The sequence below is a fragment of the Pinus tabuliformis genome, chromosome 7, assembly GCF_031772625.1.
Source record: "Pinus tabuliformis cultivar Carrire ecotype Pingquan chromosome 7, CPIR1, whole genome shotgun sequence".
NCBI lineage: Eukaryota > Viridiplantae > Streptophyta > Pinopsida > Pinales > Pinaceae > Pinus > Pinus tabuliformis.
Window position 1 is genome coordinate 1552934558 of NC_142293.1, and position 15102 is coordinate 1552949659.

The 15102-nt window shown below is 36.9% G+C and overlaps 1 protein-coding gene across 1 annotated transcript; it reads right to left on the reverse strand.

Annotated features, from left to right (window-relative positions):
- Positions 1 to 12947: 12947 nt before the first annotated feature.
- LOC149253855 (taxadien-5-alpha-ol O-acetyltransferase-like) lies at positions 12948 to 14411 on the reverse strand. Its single transcript, XM_089456948.1, has 2 exons — positions 13956 to 14411; positions 12948 to 13853 (listed from the first exon to the last, which is right to left on the reverse strand). The coding sequence occupies exons 1-2, from the start codon at positions 14409 to 14411 to the stop codon at positions 12948 to 12950; spliced, it is 1362 nt and encodes a 453-aa protein (XP_089313074.1).
- Between the last annotated feature and the right edge of the window lie 691 nt (positions 14412 to 15102).

Genomic DNA, 15102 nt, shown 5'->3' on the forward strand with positions numbered 1-15102 from the left:
TTCTATTGTTTGTCATCTGAACCTTTGCAATCAGTTGTTTTCTTGGAGGCCTATCCAAAGTTGTTCACACATCATTTTTGAAGAAGACATTGTAGCCTTTCTGTGTGAGCTATCCAAAACTCATGAGATTATGTTTCAGACCAGGGACAAAGTAAACATCTGAGATGTATTTCTTCTCCCCCTTCTTTGTTAGGATATTAACTCTTCCTTTTCCCATGACAGAGACTTTGCTATCAGTCCCTAATGTCACTTCAGATTTCACATTCTCAGCTAGATTAGAAAACATTTTTATGTTTCCTGACATGTGGTTGCTACACCCTGAATCTAGATACCATATATCACTATGTTTTTCTTGTGCTACATTACAAGCTAAAATGATGTTATCATCGTTCTGATTTTCTCTTGTGAAATTTACACTTGGTTTGTTACTAATGTCATATTGCTTCTTTCTACATTCATTTGCATAATGACCATACTTCTTACAGTAATGACATTGAACTTGAGATTTATCATACCTCTGACCTTGTGCTTGATTTTAGCTTGGGCCTTGACTTGTATTTTGATTGTTGCCTCTTCCATTTGAGCTTGAATGGTTGCTTCTTCCACCTTTTTGTGGGCTTCTTCCTCTTCCTCTAGCATATGATCTTCCTCTGCCTCGTCCTTGACCAAATGATACTTGTGTCTTGAAGGCATGCTCCAATGAGGAGCCTGCTGCTCTATTCAGTCTATGTTCATGAGAAATCAGTGATGCATTAAGCTCATACACTGAGAAATGTGAGAGATCCTTTGTCTCTTCTATGGCCACAACAATGGCCTCAAACCTTGCTGGCAAACTTCTCAAAACTTTCTCAACTATTCTTCTTTCCTCAAGTGCCTCACCATGATCCAGATGGATGTTGGTGGCCACCCACCTATCCCACTTAGACCCCCACAGCTATCTCTTTTAGGTTTTCAGTTTCCTTAACTGTAGCACAATTTACTATTTTTAGCAGTTTTTCTGGTCCTGAACTTCCAGAGCCGTTTTGAGGCCCTAAACAACATTTTCTGGGAAAAGTGGGATTAACATGGGTTGTGGACCAATGTTGCTCTTCCCAAAGTTATATTCCTCAGATATATCTTTCTAACGAGATATTATGCACATCAAACGGAGATCATATGCCAAAGTTACGACCTTGGGAAGCTAATGTACCGATTTACCCAAACGAGGCCTATAGTTTGGCGTTTCATCTCCTAGGGTTAGGTTTTTGGATGTTTAGGGTTTTCCATTGCTTCTCAACAATAAATAGGCCTTCGAGCCTCATTGTAACATAGTTTAGAGGCATGTAGCCGCCACATCTCTTCTCAGAGATAAGCTACCATCACCCTAGCAGGTTTATTTCCATTTCTATTTATAAGTATATTTTAGTATTTTACAGTAATCAAATGAAGTATTATTTCCATTGCATCTCCGTATTTATGGTTATATTTGTATTTTATTGCATTCCTGTTTAAATCTGGATCAGTGGTATCAAAGCGGTCTGCTTTTTCTCTGTTTTTCTTTGCATGTCCCCAATGAGGTCAGGATATAAGGAGTTAGGGCTTGAACTAATCAAACCTTTACAAGACCAACCTCGCAAATCCCGATGACCTCCCATGGCCAATGAAAAGAAAGATGAGGGGACAGGAGATCCTATAAAAATCTTGCTCAAAGAAGCCCTCGAGCGACAAAGGAACGCGATCATGGACAACTTAGCCCAGATTCTTCAGCGACTACCCAGAGGTGACGCCTCGGCTTCCAACAACTACTCTGGAAATGCCACACCCTTTAAGGTACAGGTTAATTTGGAAATACCCATCTTTGAGGGTGAGATAGATGTAGATGTCGTAGATAAATGTTTAAATCTATTAGAAGGGTATTTTTCTGTTCATGATTTTTCCAGTCGGGAAAAGATTATTTTCGCTCTTCTCAAAGCAGCCCCCCACGTCAAGGACTGGTAGGAAACCTACTCCGAGCAGAAGGATGAAAGTATGGGCTCACTATTTTTAGCCACACCCATTTGGAATTTGTTTGAGGATGCCATCAAGGAGTAGTACTACCCTATCAAAAGCTATGAGGACAAATACATAAAATGGAACACACTACAGCAGGGAAGGGACCAAGATGTGTCGGAGTTCACCAACATTTTTCATACCCTCACACAGTTGGGTATCAAATATTCTAAGCTACATTTGGTACTCAAATATCTCGGCTGCATACACAGGTACATCCAGGAAGAGATGGAGTTCCTAAATATCTCCTTGCTCGACAGCGCATATCGATACGCTGTTAAGATAGAGCAGAAGTTTAAACAGAAGAAGCGAGACTTTGGATCTGCGAATCCGAAGACCAAAGGACAAAGCCAAGGCGGCCTGACCCAAGACAACACGTCAAAGCTGGAAGAAAACAACAACACCATGAAGTCGAAGAGGGACACCGGAAAGTGGTGTGAGTTCCATAAGAGCCCCACTCACAACACAAGTGAGTGTGGACCAAGCAGTCGTTGGTGACTGAGTTGAAGGCTTCAGAATCAGATGCATGTTCCGACCCTGAGTCAGAACCCGACAAGGGGAATGGAAAAGGGAAGCAGTTCATTGTTGTGGAGCCCAATGCCACTATTGCCACCGCCAAGATCTAGAAGAATGAGCCCAAAGATCGATAGGATGGGGAGCGACTTTTCCGCTCATAAATGTGGGTGAAGGGTTCGGTGTTGCAATTCATTATTGACAGTGGGAGCCAAAAGAACCTCATTTCAGCAGAGGTCGTGAAGCGGCTGGGCCTATTGACTACACCACACCCACAGTCGTACAGTATTAGGCGGCTTCACCAAGGATGAGATCTCTGAGTTCGCCATAAGTGCCGCCTTCCCTACAGCATCAAACCCTTCATAGATGAGGTATTGTGTGATGTTGCACCTCTGGATGTTTCTGATGTATTATTAGGCCAGCCATACTTGTGGAGATGACATGTTGTGCATGAGTCAAGGCCTCACGCTGTCATTCTTTCTTTGTGTAATTCATTATACAGGATACCGGGGTAGCCCCACCTATTGCCACCTCTTTGATCACTACTAAGAAAGGCAACAATCTTATCTCCCAGAATAGGAAATTCATTTTCAGTTTGGCTCGCTCCAAAAGTAAGGGGAATATCGTCGCCACATCCATCAACCCTGTGAAGGGTTCCTCCACGTAGCAACATGAGCAGTAGATGGATACAGTCATGAAAACAAATAGGAACATCTTTTCCTCACCCACTGGGACACCGTTGCACTATTAGGTACCACGTAAGTTTCAAGTGGGCAGCAAAGTCTAGTTGCATCTACATAAAGAATGCCTTACAAGAGCCCATCAGAAGCTCAGACCACTCCGACATGGTCCTTACACTAGTACCAAGGTTACGGGAAACATTGCTTTTGAGCACAACCTTCCCCCATTCCTTTGCTTGCATCAAGTGTTCAATGTGGACCACCCTCTACCATGCTTCCCCCGAGCACTGGACACATCAAATATTGCAAAACAGATCACCAGGGACCCAGCTTAGCAAAAGCTTCCTCATCTAGGGGAGGAACTCAACGCAATGGGGACCATTGCTTCCTAAGGGGGGAGGAATGATCCAGGTCGATGTTGGTGGCCACCCAACTATCCCACTTGGACCCCGACAACTGTCTCTTTCAGCTTTTCAGTTTCCTCAATTGTAGCACAATTTAGTACTTTTAGCAATTTTTCGGGTGCTAAACTTCCAGAGTCTTTGAGGCCCAAAACGACGTTTTTTGGGAAAACAGGAGCAACATGGGTCATAGATTGATGTTGTTCTTCTCAAAGTTATAGTCCTCAGATAGATATTTCTAACGAGCTATTGTGCGCGTCAAACGAAGATCGTATGCCAAAGTTACGATCCTGGGAAGTTGATTTACGAATTTACCTAAATGGGGCCCACAGTTTGGTGTTTCATCTCCTAGGGTTAGGTTTTTGGATGTTTAGGGTTTTCCATTGTTTCTCAACAATAAATAGGCCTTCAAGCCTTATTGTAACACAGTTTAGAGGCATGTAGCCACCACATCTCTTCTCAGAGATTAGCTACCATCACCCTAGCTAGTTTATTTCCATTTCTGTTTGTAAACATATTTCAGTATTTTACAGTAATGAAATGAAGTATTATTTCCACTGCATCTCAATATTTATGGTTATCTTTGTATTTTATTGCGTTCTTGTTTAAATCCGGATCAGTGGTATCAGAGCGGTTTGCTTTTTCTCTGTTTTTCTTTGCATGTCCCCAATGAGGTTGGGATATAAGGAGTTAAGGCTTGAACTGGTCGAACCTTTGCAAGACCAGCCTCGCAAATCCCGATGGCCTCCCATGGCGAATGAAAATAAAGACGAGGGGGTAGGAGATCCTATCAAAATATTGCTCGAAGAATTCCTCGAGCAGCAAAGGAATGCAATGATGGATAACTTAGCCTAGATTCTTCACCGGCTACCCAGAGGCGATGCCTCGGCTTCCAATAGCTACTCTAGAAATGCAACCTCCTTTAAGGTACAAGTTAATTTTTAAATCCCCATATTTGAGGGTCAGATAGATGTAGATGTCATAGATAAATGGTTAAGTTTGTTACAAGGGTATTTTTTTGCTCATGATTTTTCCAGTCGGGAAAATATTATTTTTTCTCTTCTCAAAGTATCCCCCCACGTCAAGGATTGGTGGGAAACCTACTGCGAGCAGAAGGATGAAAGTACGGGCTCACTATTTTCAGCCGCACCCACTTCGAATTCATTTTAGGATGCCGTCAAGGAGCAGTACTACCCCATCAAAAGCTATGAGCAGAAATACATAAAATGGACCACACTGTGGCAGGGAAGGGACCAAGATGTGCTAGAGTTCACCAACATTTTTCATACCCTTCACACACAGTTGGGTATCAAAGATTCTGAGCTACATCTGGTACTCAAATACAATAGCTACCTAAACAAGTACATCCAGGAAGAGATGGAGTTTCTAAACATCTCTTCGCTAGGGATCACGTACGGATAAGCTGTCAAGATTGAGTTGAAGTTTAAACGGAAGAAGCAAGACTTTGGATCTGTGAATCTGAAGACCAAAGGACAAATCCAAGGAGGGGTGACCCAAGATAATCCGTCGAAGACACAATAAAAGAACAACACCATGAAGTTGAAGAGGGACACAGGAAAGTGGTGTTAGTTCCACAAGAGCCCCACTCACAACACAAGTGAGTGTCGGACCAAGCAGTCGTTGGTGGCTAAGTTGAAGGCTTCAGAATCAGATGCAAGTTCTAACCGTGAGTCAGAACCCGACAAGGGGAATGGCAAAGGGAAGGAGGCCATTGATGCAGAGCCCAACGCCACTGTTGCCATCGCCAAGATCCAGAAGAATGAGCACAAAGATCGAGAGGAGGGGGAGTGACTTTTCCACTCATAAATGTGGGTAAAGGGTTTGCCACTACAATTCATTGTTGACAGTGAGAGCCAAACGATCCTCATTTCAGTAGAGGTCATGAAGCGGTTGGGCCTACCGACTACACAACACTCGCAGTCGTATGGTGTTGGGTGGCTTCACCAAGGATGAGATCTCTAACTTCACCAACAGTGTCACCTTCCCTACAATATCAAACCCTTCATAGATGAGGTATTGTGTGATGTTGCACCTCTAGATTTTTGTGATGTATTATTAGGCCAACCATACTTGTGGAGGCGACATGTTGTGTATGAGTCAAGGCCTTGCGCTTTCATTATTTCTTTGTGTAATTCATTATACAGGATACCGGAGGTAGCCCCACCTATCACCACCTCTTTAATCACTGCTAAGAAAGGCGGCAAGCTCATCTTCCAGACTAGGAAATTCATTTTTTGTCTGGTTCACTCCCAAAGTAAGGGGAAGATCGTCACCACATCCATGACCCCCGTGAAGGGTTCCTCCATGTAGTAACAATAGCAGCACATGGATACGGTCATGAAAACAGATAGGAACATCTTCTCCTCACCCAAAGGGACACCGTTGCATTATCAGGTACCACACAAGTTTCAAGTGGGTGACAATGTCTGGTTGCATCTGCAAAAAGAACACCTTACAAGAGCCCATAATAAGCTCAGAACACTCTGACATGATCCTTACACTAGTACCAAGGCTACGGGAAACAATGCTTTGGAGCACAACATTCCCCCATTCCTTCACTTGCATTAAGTGTTCAATGTGGATCACCCTCTACCATGCTTCCCACTAGCAATGAACACATAAGAGATTGCAGAACAACTCACTAGGGACGCAGCTCAGCAGAAGCTTCCTCATTTAAGGGAGGAACTCAATGTAATGGGGACCATTACTTCCTAAGGGGGGTGGAATGATCCAGGTGGATGTTAGTGGCCACCCACCTATCCCAGTTGGACCCCCACAAATGTCTGTTTCAGCTTTTCAGTTTCCTTAATTGTAGCACAATTTACCATTTTTTGCAGTTTTTCGGGTCTTGAACTTTTGGAGTCGTTTTGAGGCACTAAATGATGCTTTTTGGGAAAACCGAGGTCAACATGGCTCATAAACTAATGTTTCTCTTCCCAATTTTATAGTCCTTGGATAGATCTTTCTAACGAGCTATTGTGCACGTCAAACGGAGATCGTATGCCAAAGTTACGACCCTAGGAAGTTGATGTACCAATTTACCCAAACGGGGCCCATAGTTTGGCGTTTCATAGTGGATCCTTTCTAGGATTGCATGTTCTTTGTTGTCTAGATCATGGAATGTGGATTTTATGTACTTCCGCAACGTACATGCTTTGCATACATCCTACTGCTTAAGTGCTCCTTTAGGGAGGCCAGTGGTTATTTGTTGTATAATATTTAAGTTACCATGATGCAAATGACCAAGTATTTTGTGCCAAAGTTCATCGACATCGCAACCTACACTTTTTTGCCTTAGTGCTTAATGCAAGACAGTCTTCCACATCTGACTTATATAGGTTCTTCACACGAACCTCGATCTATTTCACCTGTCCCATGACTATGTGTCTCAGGAACGCTTTTCCCTTGTTGAATATCACTTCACAACCATGGTAAACCAACCACTTAGTGAATGCTAGTAGAGGGACCACTTGATGTCTGAGAAATCTTGTCAGTTAAAGTTGTCACATTATTCTTAGTCGACCACCCCCACAAAATAAAGAGCCCAACAAATCATTGTCTTTACATAAGATAACGTGAATGGTAAGTAAAATAACAACCTCGATATAGGCGCAAGACAATAGTTGCCTACAACTTGGCAAACTTAGGGCGCATTTTCATAGTCAATTTTGGAATTGTTAGATAATATTGTCTTAAATTGATATGTTTGTGTCTTAGTTGTTAATTGTATTAAATAGGTTTCGTCTAAAGTGGCCATTATCTTAAATATAAAGTTTTGTCTTAAAATATTTTTGTCTCAAACTGCTTTTGTCTTAAATATAAAGGTTTGTCTTAAATTAATTTTGTCTTAAATTGTTTTTGTCTTAAAATTATTTTGTCTTAAATTATTTTTTGTCTTGAATATAAAGTTTTTCTTTAAATGTTTGTCTCAAACTACTTTTGTCTTAAATATAAAGTTTTGTCTCAAAATATTTTCGTCTTAAATTATTTTTGTCTTAAATATAAAGTTTTGTCTTAAAATAATTTTGTCTCAAACTGCTTTTGTCTTAAAATATTTTTGTCTTAAACTATTTTTGTCTTAAACTATTTTTGTCTTAAATATAAAATTTCGTCTTAAAATATTTTTGTCTCAAACCCTTTTTGTCTGAAAATTTATATTTAAGACAATTCAATTCATATTAAATTTTAATGTAAAATAAAAAAAATAAAATGTGCTTTTTTAAGACAGAAGATTTCTTTTGTCTTAAAATAATGTCTTAAAAGTGCCTTGGGTGTAGTAATGATGTCTCATGTACTCAGAGGTTATTATATTCAGTCCATACCTATGTCTTTCTAGGCATGTTATTTATATGGGCTTCCTTGTATTATTTTCTGGCCCATTGATCCCAACATATAACGTATCATGTATTTTGAAGCTCAGTCCCACATTGCTAGGTTCACCATTATTCTTTATACTCGGTTATCTCGGCGGGTATGGGTATGTCTCCCTCGCCTCATTTGAGATAATGTACTCAAACATAAAAGGAGACTTCTATAAGTTTAGTAGGTCTCACCCCCTCCATTTTTGTCCTTCCTTTCATTGCTTCAACTCTCTCTCTCTCTCTCTCTCTCTCTCTCTCTCTCTCTCTTTCCCCTTTGGTGTCTCATGGAAGAGTAACCTATTAACGAATTTCGCTCATACGGGTTTCTCCTAACACTCATACATTGGGGGGAAATCTGTTATCACCAAAAAATGACCACCTAACCATGTCTAAATAGGCAGATCAAAATGCACCATGTAGGATTAATTTTACCATAGTAAAATCATTTTCACCATGAGAAATAATCTAGTAAACTATTTTTATTAAATTATTTTCTGATTAAAATTAAAAAACCCCATGAGAATAATTAAATAAATCATTATTTATTTAATTTTCTCTAAGAATAATTATTAAATCATTGTTTGATCATTATTCCTTATCACATTTGACTAAATCCCCTAGGAATAATTAAATAAATGTCTATTTATTTATTATTCCTTAATTCTATTATTGGAATAATTGTTAAATTACTATTTAAAAATTATTTCAATTTCACACCATTCTTAATCCTCGTGAAATAATTAATAAATTGTTTTATTTGTTAATTATTTATAAATAAATATATTTGACCATTTTGAATATCTTTTCCCTCTCTGAAAAATATAATCAAGTATTCCTAATGGTTAGATTTTGATTTGGTCAATATTATTTTAATATTCTCCATGTTCATGATTAAATCAATACTTTGTTATAAATAGGAGAGTTTTCCATTCATTATCCACCATGATTAATATGATAGTCACCATTGTCGTCTTTGAGCTCCCTCTTGAGTTCTACACATTGTTTTGGTTTTTTCACACATTGAGAGAGACAACTGATTACTGAAGCTTCAATGACATCAAAGGACTGATCCCACGGAAGGGGATTTGCAGACCCTTTATTAGATCTCGTTCACTAGGTGTTATCAATAAAGATTTATTATTTTAAAAGTCTCTCTCGTTGGGTTATTAGATTGGATATATCTATATATAGTTGTTTGTTGTTTTGGATCGTATATGTTGTTTTGTTGCAGGTTTCTCTAGCTTTGTTATTGCAGATCTAAAGCATAAGAAACCACAAATTGTTATTAGAGTCATGTGTCATGAGTGACTTAAGTGAGTTGTTTTTGGTACACCTTCCAAAAATTTTCTTACTAACACACTTACCAAAAGATCTAGCTAAATAACTATACATAATATTCTCCCAAAATAAAACTAATACCATAGTTAATCCCTTTAGGTTTGCAAATGCATATTATTCTCCCCAAAAGAAGAATATAGTAATCAATATTATGTGATTGCACCTTCCTTTTTGCTAGAAATGCAATATTGAAACTTTACTTTTCCATGCATGCAAGTGTATATGTTTCTCTAAAGGGTCTTCTAAATGAACCTTAACACAGTAAAGCATACAATTACCAATTTTCCTCTCCAATAATCTAATTCAATAGTATATACAAGGACATGTTTTTCTCTTCTCTTCTTTTTTAAGAGTTCTAACCAAACAAATACTTCCTTGCATACAAATATATATATTTATTTTCCAAGGAATTTAACACACTAATTATTCCTTTTTCAAAAGTTAGCTAACTCACTTGCTATTAGGCATGCAATACAAAATATTTACTTATCATTTCACACATCAGACAAATTTGTCATATTTCCTCAAGAAATAGCATAAATAACAAATTATTCTCAAATAACACAACCAATCATCTTTTATGCAAAGGTTTTGTGTGAACTCTTTCTCAAAATGGTTGCTCACATATTCATTTTCAGTAGATCAAATGTACTAGATATTATTCCTATGCATATAAGCACATATTCTCTTTAAGAGACCAATGTTTCTCTTTAAAAATTTAATGCATATGTATCATGAGAACATCATTGGTAATATTTTAAATGAAATAATTTAATTCGTTTTCAAGAATTATCATCATAATTGTTCTATTTTTGTGTATGCTAATAACTTATCTCTTTTCAATAAATATCAAACTTAATACTTATTTATTTGCGCATGGAATTAATTTATTTATTTTTCAAGAACATTAACACAATGTTTATGGCTATATGCACATAACAACTATTCTTATTGCGCCGACAAATCAAATGGCATCACTTTATTTTACTCTATTTTTCCTCTTTTAGTCAATAACTTTGGTCACAATTTCCACACATCTGGAAACGAATTTTTGAAACAGAAAAGTGGTTTTTCTAGGAACGGGTTAATTGAAAAAAAACTTATATTAGGAAGTACAAAGGTGTCATGGTTTGGAACATTCGAATGAATCTTTGCAGCCCATGTTTCTAGATTTAAATATTAAATAATTCCTATTTTTGTCATCAATTTTGGACACATTTTTCGGCAAGCTGAAAACTACTTTTTCAAATCAGAAGGAGGCTTTTGGCGAGAATGAGCTGATCTACAAAAAATCTTTCAATTTTTACAAATATATCATAGTTTGGGATATACAAAGACATATTTGGACCCTATTTTCCAGTAACGCACGCAATTCACACAATTATTTAGCCACAAAAATATTTTAAGAATTCTATGCACATAAATTATTTTAAGAATTCAATAAACAAAACATTTATTCCTCTATGCCTGAAATTACATGGAGGTTTTCTCAAGAAAATAATCTGGACTCTACCATTTGAAAATTTTCAAACAAATAAATTTGATTCTTATTTCTTCGTGCAACATATGCAAACACAATAATTTTCAAAGAGCATATTTAGTTATCTTTTAATGCGTGCTTGGAATCCCTCCTTCCTCTCTCTTGGCTGCATTCTACATGTATTCTATCATTAGTTCTCACATGTTTACAATAAGTAGAATTAAGAAAATGCAATAGATTCTTGGAATCCCTCCTTCCTCTCTCTTGGTTGCATTCTACATGTATTCTATCATTAGTTCTCATAGGTTTACAATAAGTAGAATTAAGAAAATGCAATAGATTTTATCAATTTTAAATGAATTCCATAAATCATATTTTTCCTAAATTCTAAAATCACTCCATAAATCATATTTTTCTAAGTTCTAAAATCACCCAATAAATCATCCATAAATCTCTCAAGCTTTTTCAAGATAGATTTCCTTTTTCCTTATGGACAAAATATCGTGTATGCATAGGTTTTCTAAAACTATGACTTATTAGTTCTAAAACTCAAAAATATACTGACTTGGAAATACAATTTATTTAGATAGAAGAATTTAAGTTATTCTCAATATAAGAATTAAGAATTAATAATATTTAATTATTCAACAACACTCTTTTAACTATAGTTTTTATAGTAGTTTAGTCTAGTGATATTATAAAGATGCTGTTGTGAATCTATACTAATTATATTTAATATTTATCTATTTAATTTTAATATATATATATATATATATATATATATATATATATATATATATATATATATATATATATATATATATATATATATATACTTTTTTTTTATTTACATAATATTTTAATTTATTAAAAAAATATTAATTGAACTAATTATTTATAATTATAAATATTAATATAGATTTTATTTAATTTTAGATTTACTAAGTACTTAGTGTTTACAATTCTAAGGGTTAGCTCACTTGTTCAAAACACCTCACCTCACTATTAAGAGGTTACCAAGTCGATTCTCCTCAATACTCTTGGAGTTAGACTTTGTTAATGATACAAACATATTTTTGAGTGAAACAATTATACCCAACCACAATTGATAACTCCAATTATTGTCATAACATAAATTATATTTATATTTAAAGACATTATATTTATTAATTAATTTAATTAAAAAATATGAAATAATTATCACCGTTTTAATTTATATAATAAGATGACTTTATTTGTATTTGTTATTCTCATTTCAAAATTAATTAAAATCAACATTTTTATTGACATATATTATTATTATTATTATTATTTTAAAATTTTAACGTAATATAAATAACATAGATTATGTTCATAATAATATTAAATAATTTTTTAATACAATATACATAATTTTTTTTAAATGAATCATTTTTCATTTTTTATTTAATTAATATCAATAAAATTATCATATAATAAATTGAATTCAATAAACAAAAAAATTATTTTTATTATTAATTTTTTTTGTTTTAATACACTATTAAAATATATACCTTATAATGTTGATAGAATAAGTATACTATTACAATATTTCTTGCCCCGTAAATGAGCGAACAAAAAATATAAAATATTTGTCACTTAACAAAGTGTATATATAAATATATAACTTAATTTTATATCCAAAACTCCAATCCACTTTTTCCCTACTAAATTAAAATTTAAAACTCCTCGTAACACAATTATATTTATTATTTTTTTAATATTAATATAAATAAAAAAATATATTAATTAAGATAATATATAAAATGCACATAAAAAAATAAAAAGTCACTCTTTATTTATATCGAGATCGAGAATCAAAAAATAATGTGAAAATCTCGAATGAAAAATTATAAAAGCAAAATTAAATATAAACTATTTGTTTGTACCAAGTAATATCAAAATCCCAATTGTAGACTTGAAACGAGGAGTTCCTTATTTGAGATCGTTTTACTTCTGAACAACAAACAACTGATAAGCCCTGCTTTCTATGATTGATTAATAATCAAACTATTCTGCATGATTGAAACAAAACGCTGGTGCAGTGATATCATACCCATAGCACGTGAACTGGTGCATTTACCACTAGAGATCTGTAACCACTGATTCACATGAGACCATGTAATTCCGATTCAAGGGTTTTCAATGCTGGGCGTGGCACGCAGAAGACCATCGTTACTCCGCTCTTGGTTTTCTGGATAGGCAGAAATACAATTGGGCAGAACAAAATTCTGAGCCAATTACCCGGGCAAGCAATGAGGGGCTCGCCCCATCCAAAGTCCACTTGGTTAAACGCCAGCCACCTCCAGTCAGTAAAAACTGTATCTTCAACACACGGAGGCGCTAAAGGGATCTCTTGGCGTGAGCGTTTCATTTCAAGGAACGCGATGCCTGATCTCACGTACTCCTCATTTACGGCTAACTTTGCCTTCTTTATCAACTTGACAGCATGCGAAAGGGATCCATTAACAACCTCTTCCGCTGTACTGCTGCGTGTACATGCCACGTACTGACCATTGCCGTAGTATCCCTCTGCAAGAGGGGGGTCGAACGCCCTCCTCACGTCGACTGGGAAGATAAACCTAACAACGTGATGAAGAGGAATTCCAAGAACCCTTGTTCGCGCTCGCCACGCGAACGCTGCCAAAACATCAAACGTCGTACAGTACTCGTTCAGCTCCTCGACGATGGGCCGTTTTATCCTTTCCAAAGCATCCGAGTTGAGATAAAATGAGGCGAAGGCGAGGTCCTCGGATTTCACAGTGGACATCGGAGTGTTAGGGTTAACGAAGTATCCACTTTCAAGGAGCTCATCATGCTGGAGAAGGACCGGATGGGGCGGCTGCTGGGGTTTCAGAAATTCCCTCTGCCACACTGGTTCAACGGAAAGCTTGGCCTCTCCTCTCGCAATCTCTGCAAGTCCCATGAGAAACTGGCCTGCCCCTCGTCCATCACACAGACTATGGTTGAAACTCACACCCACAACAAAGCCCCCGCAATTGAATCGCGTGACCTATTTTTTCAAGAGAAAAGCACGCGTTGTGATCAACCATTTCATTAAGATCTTTCCAGTGATTGCAAAAGGAAATCCAACAGTATATGAAAATCAATTTACCTGCAAAATGAGAGGGGGAACTTCCTGGACTTCTGCGGTGAGCGGAAACTGGAAGAGCAGTTGCTCGAATGACCATTTCAGCTCCTCGAATTCTCCGGGAAGTTTGCTCTCCGTGGCCGCTTCAACGAAGAGAGCACCCTCTCCCGTGCAGTCTACCTGAAGTTTACGACCGTCTTGTGTTCTCCTTACCCGCCCTGCGAGTGGGTAATAGTAAGACAAAATTTGTGACAATGCATCCTGAATAACCTTAGCTGGATTTGTAGCGGCGTAAATATTCTGGGAACCATTACTGTATACAAGAAATACATCAAATCTCCTCCTTAAAAGGAAGTGGTCGTCCAGATTGGAAAGGTAAAGGACGGTATTGGGAGAATGTCGGGAAGGTTGTACAAGAACAGACTCTACTATCTTTACAGGCAGGTGAACTTGGGAGCAATAAATATCACGGTTCTCCATTGATATATCCAGCTGCAGCTGCCACTTCAGCTTGACCTACTTCGCTTCTCCAAAGGACCTCATCCAGTTAAATAGATGGAGATGACAAGTTTGTCATTGGTAGCAGACAAGCCGTGCCGGGCGGGAAGATTCTCTCAAACAAAAGTCCAAATTGTTGGAATCTTTGAATTGCGTATCACATGCCTGAAAAAGGAGTTGTCTATAATGCGACTTTTTGAGATTCCGGTGACGGAATCCGGCGGAAGAAATTGAGCTGAAATCATGATTTGTTGCAGTTAAAATGGTTTTTTAACTGCATATTCGGATTCAGCACCCTGAAAAACCCATGGGACAGTTTCATTGTGCAGAAATTAGTTATCAAACTTGGATTTCCATAAATCACTGCCGGATTTTCACCGGAAAAAATCGCCAGAAAGGCTTTCAAAAAGTCGCCTTAAAGACTACGGCCCTGAAAAATACATTAAACACATGCCTGAAAATACATTAAAGTGCCTCGTTGATTAAATAGTCGTGCGGGGCCGGAAGATTCGGCAGGAGTCTGCATAATGATGCTCTCAAACAAAAGTCCAAAATGTTGGAATCTTTGAATTGCGTATCACATGCCTGAAAATACATTAAAGTGCATCGTCGATTATACCTAAAATATACATTCGAATTGTGTATCACATGCCCGAAAATACATTAAATTGCA

Excerpts from the sequence above, each read along its gene's own strand:
- LOC149253855 (XM_089456948.1), bottom strand. The coding sequence starts at position 14,411 with ATGGAGAACCGTGATATTTATTGCTCCCAAGTTCACCTGCCTGTAAAG. Across the intron at positions 13,854-13,955 it reads TTCCCCCTCTCATTTTGCAG|GTCACGCGATTCAATTGCGG; the intron begins GTAAATTGATTT and ends TTGAAAAAATAG.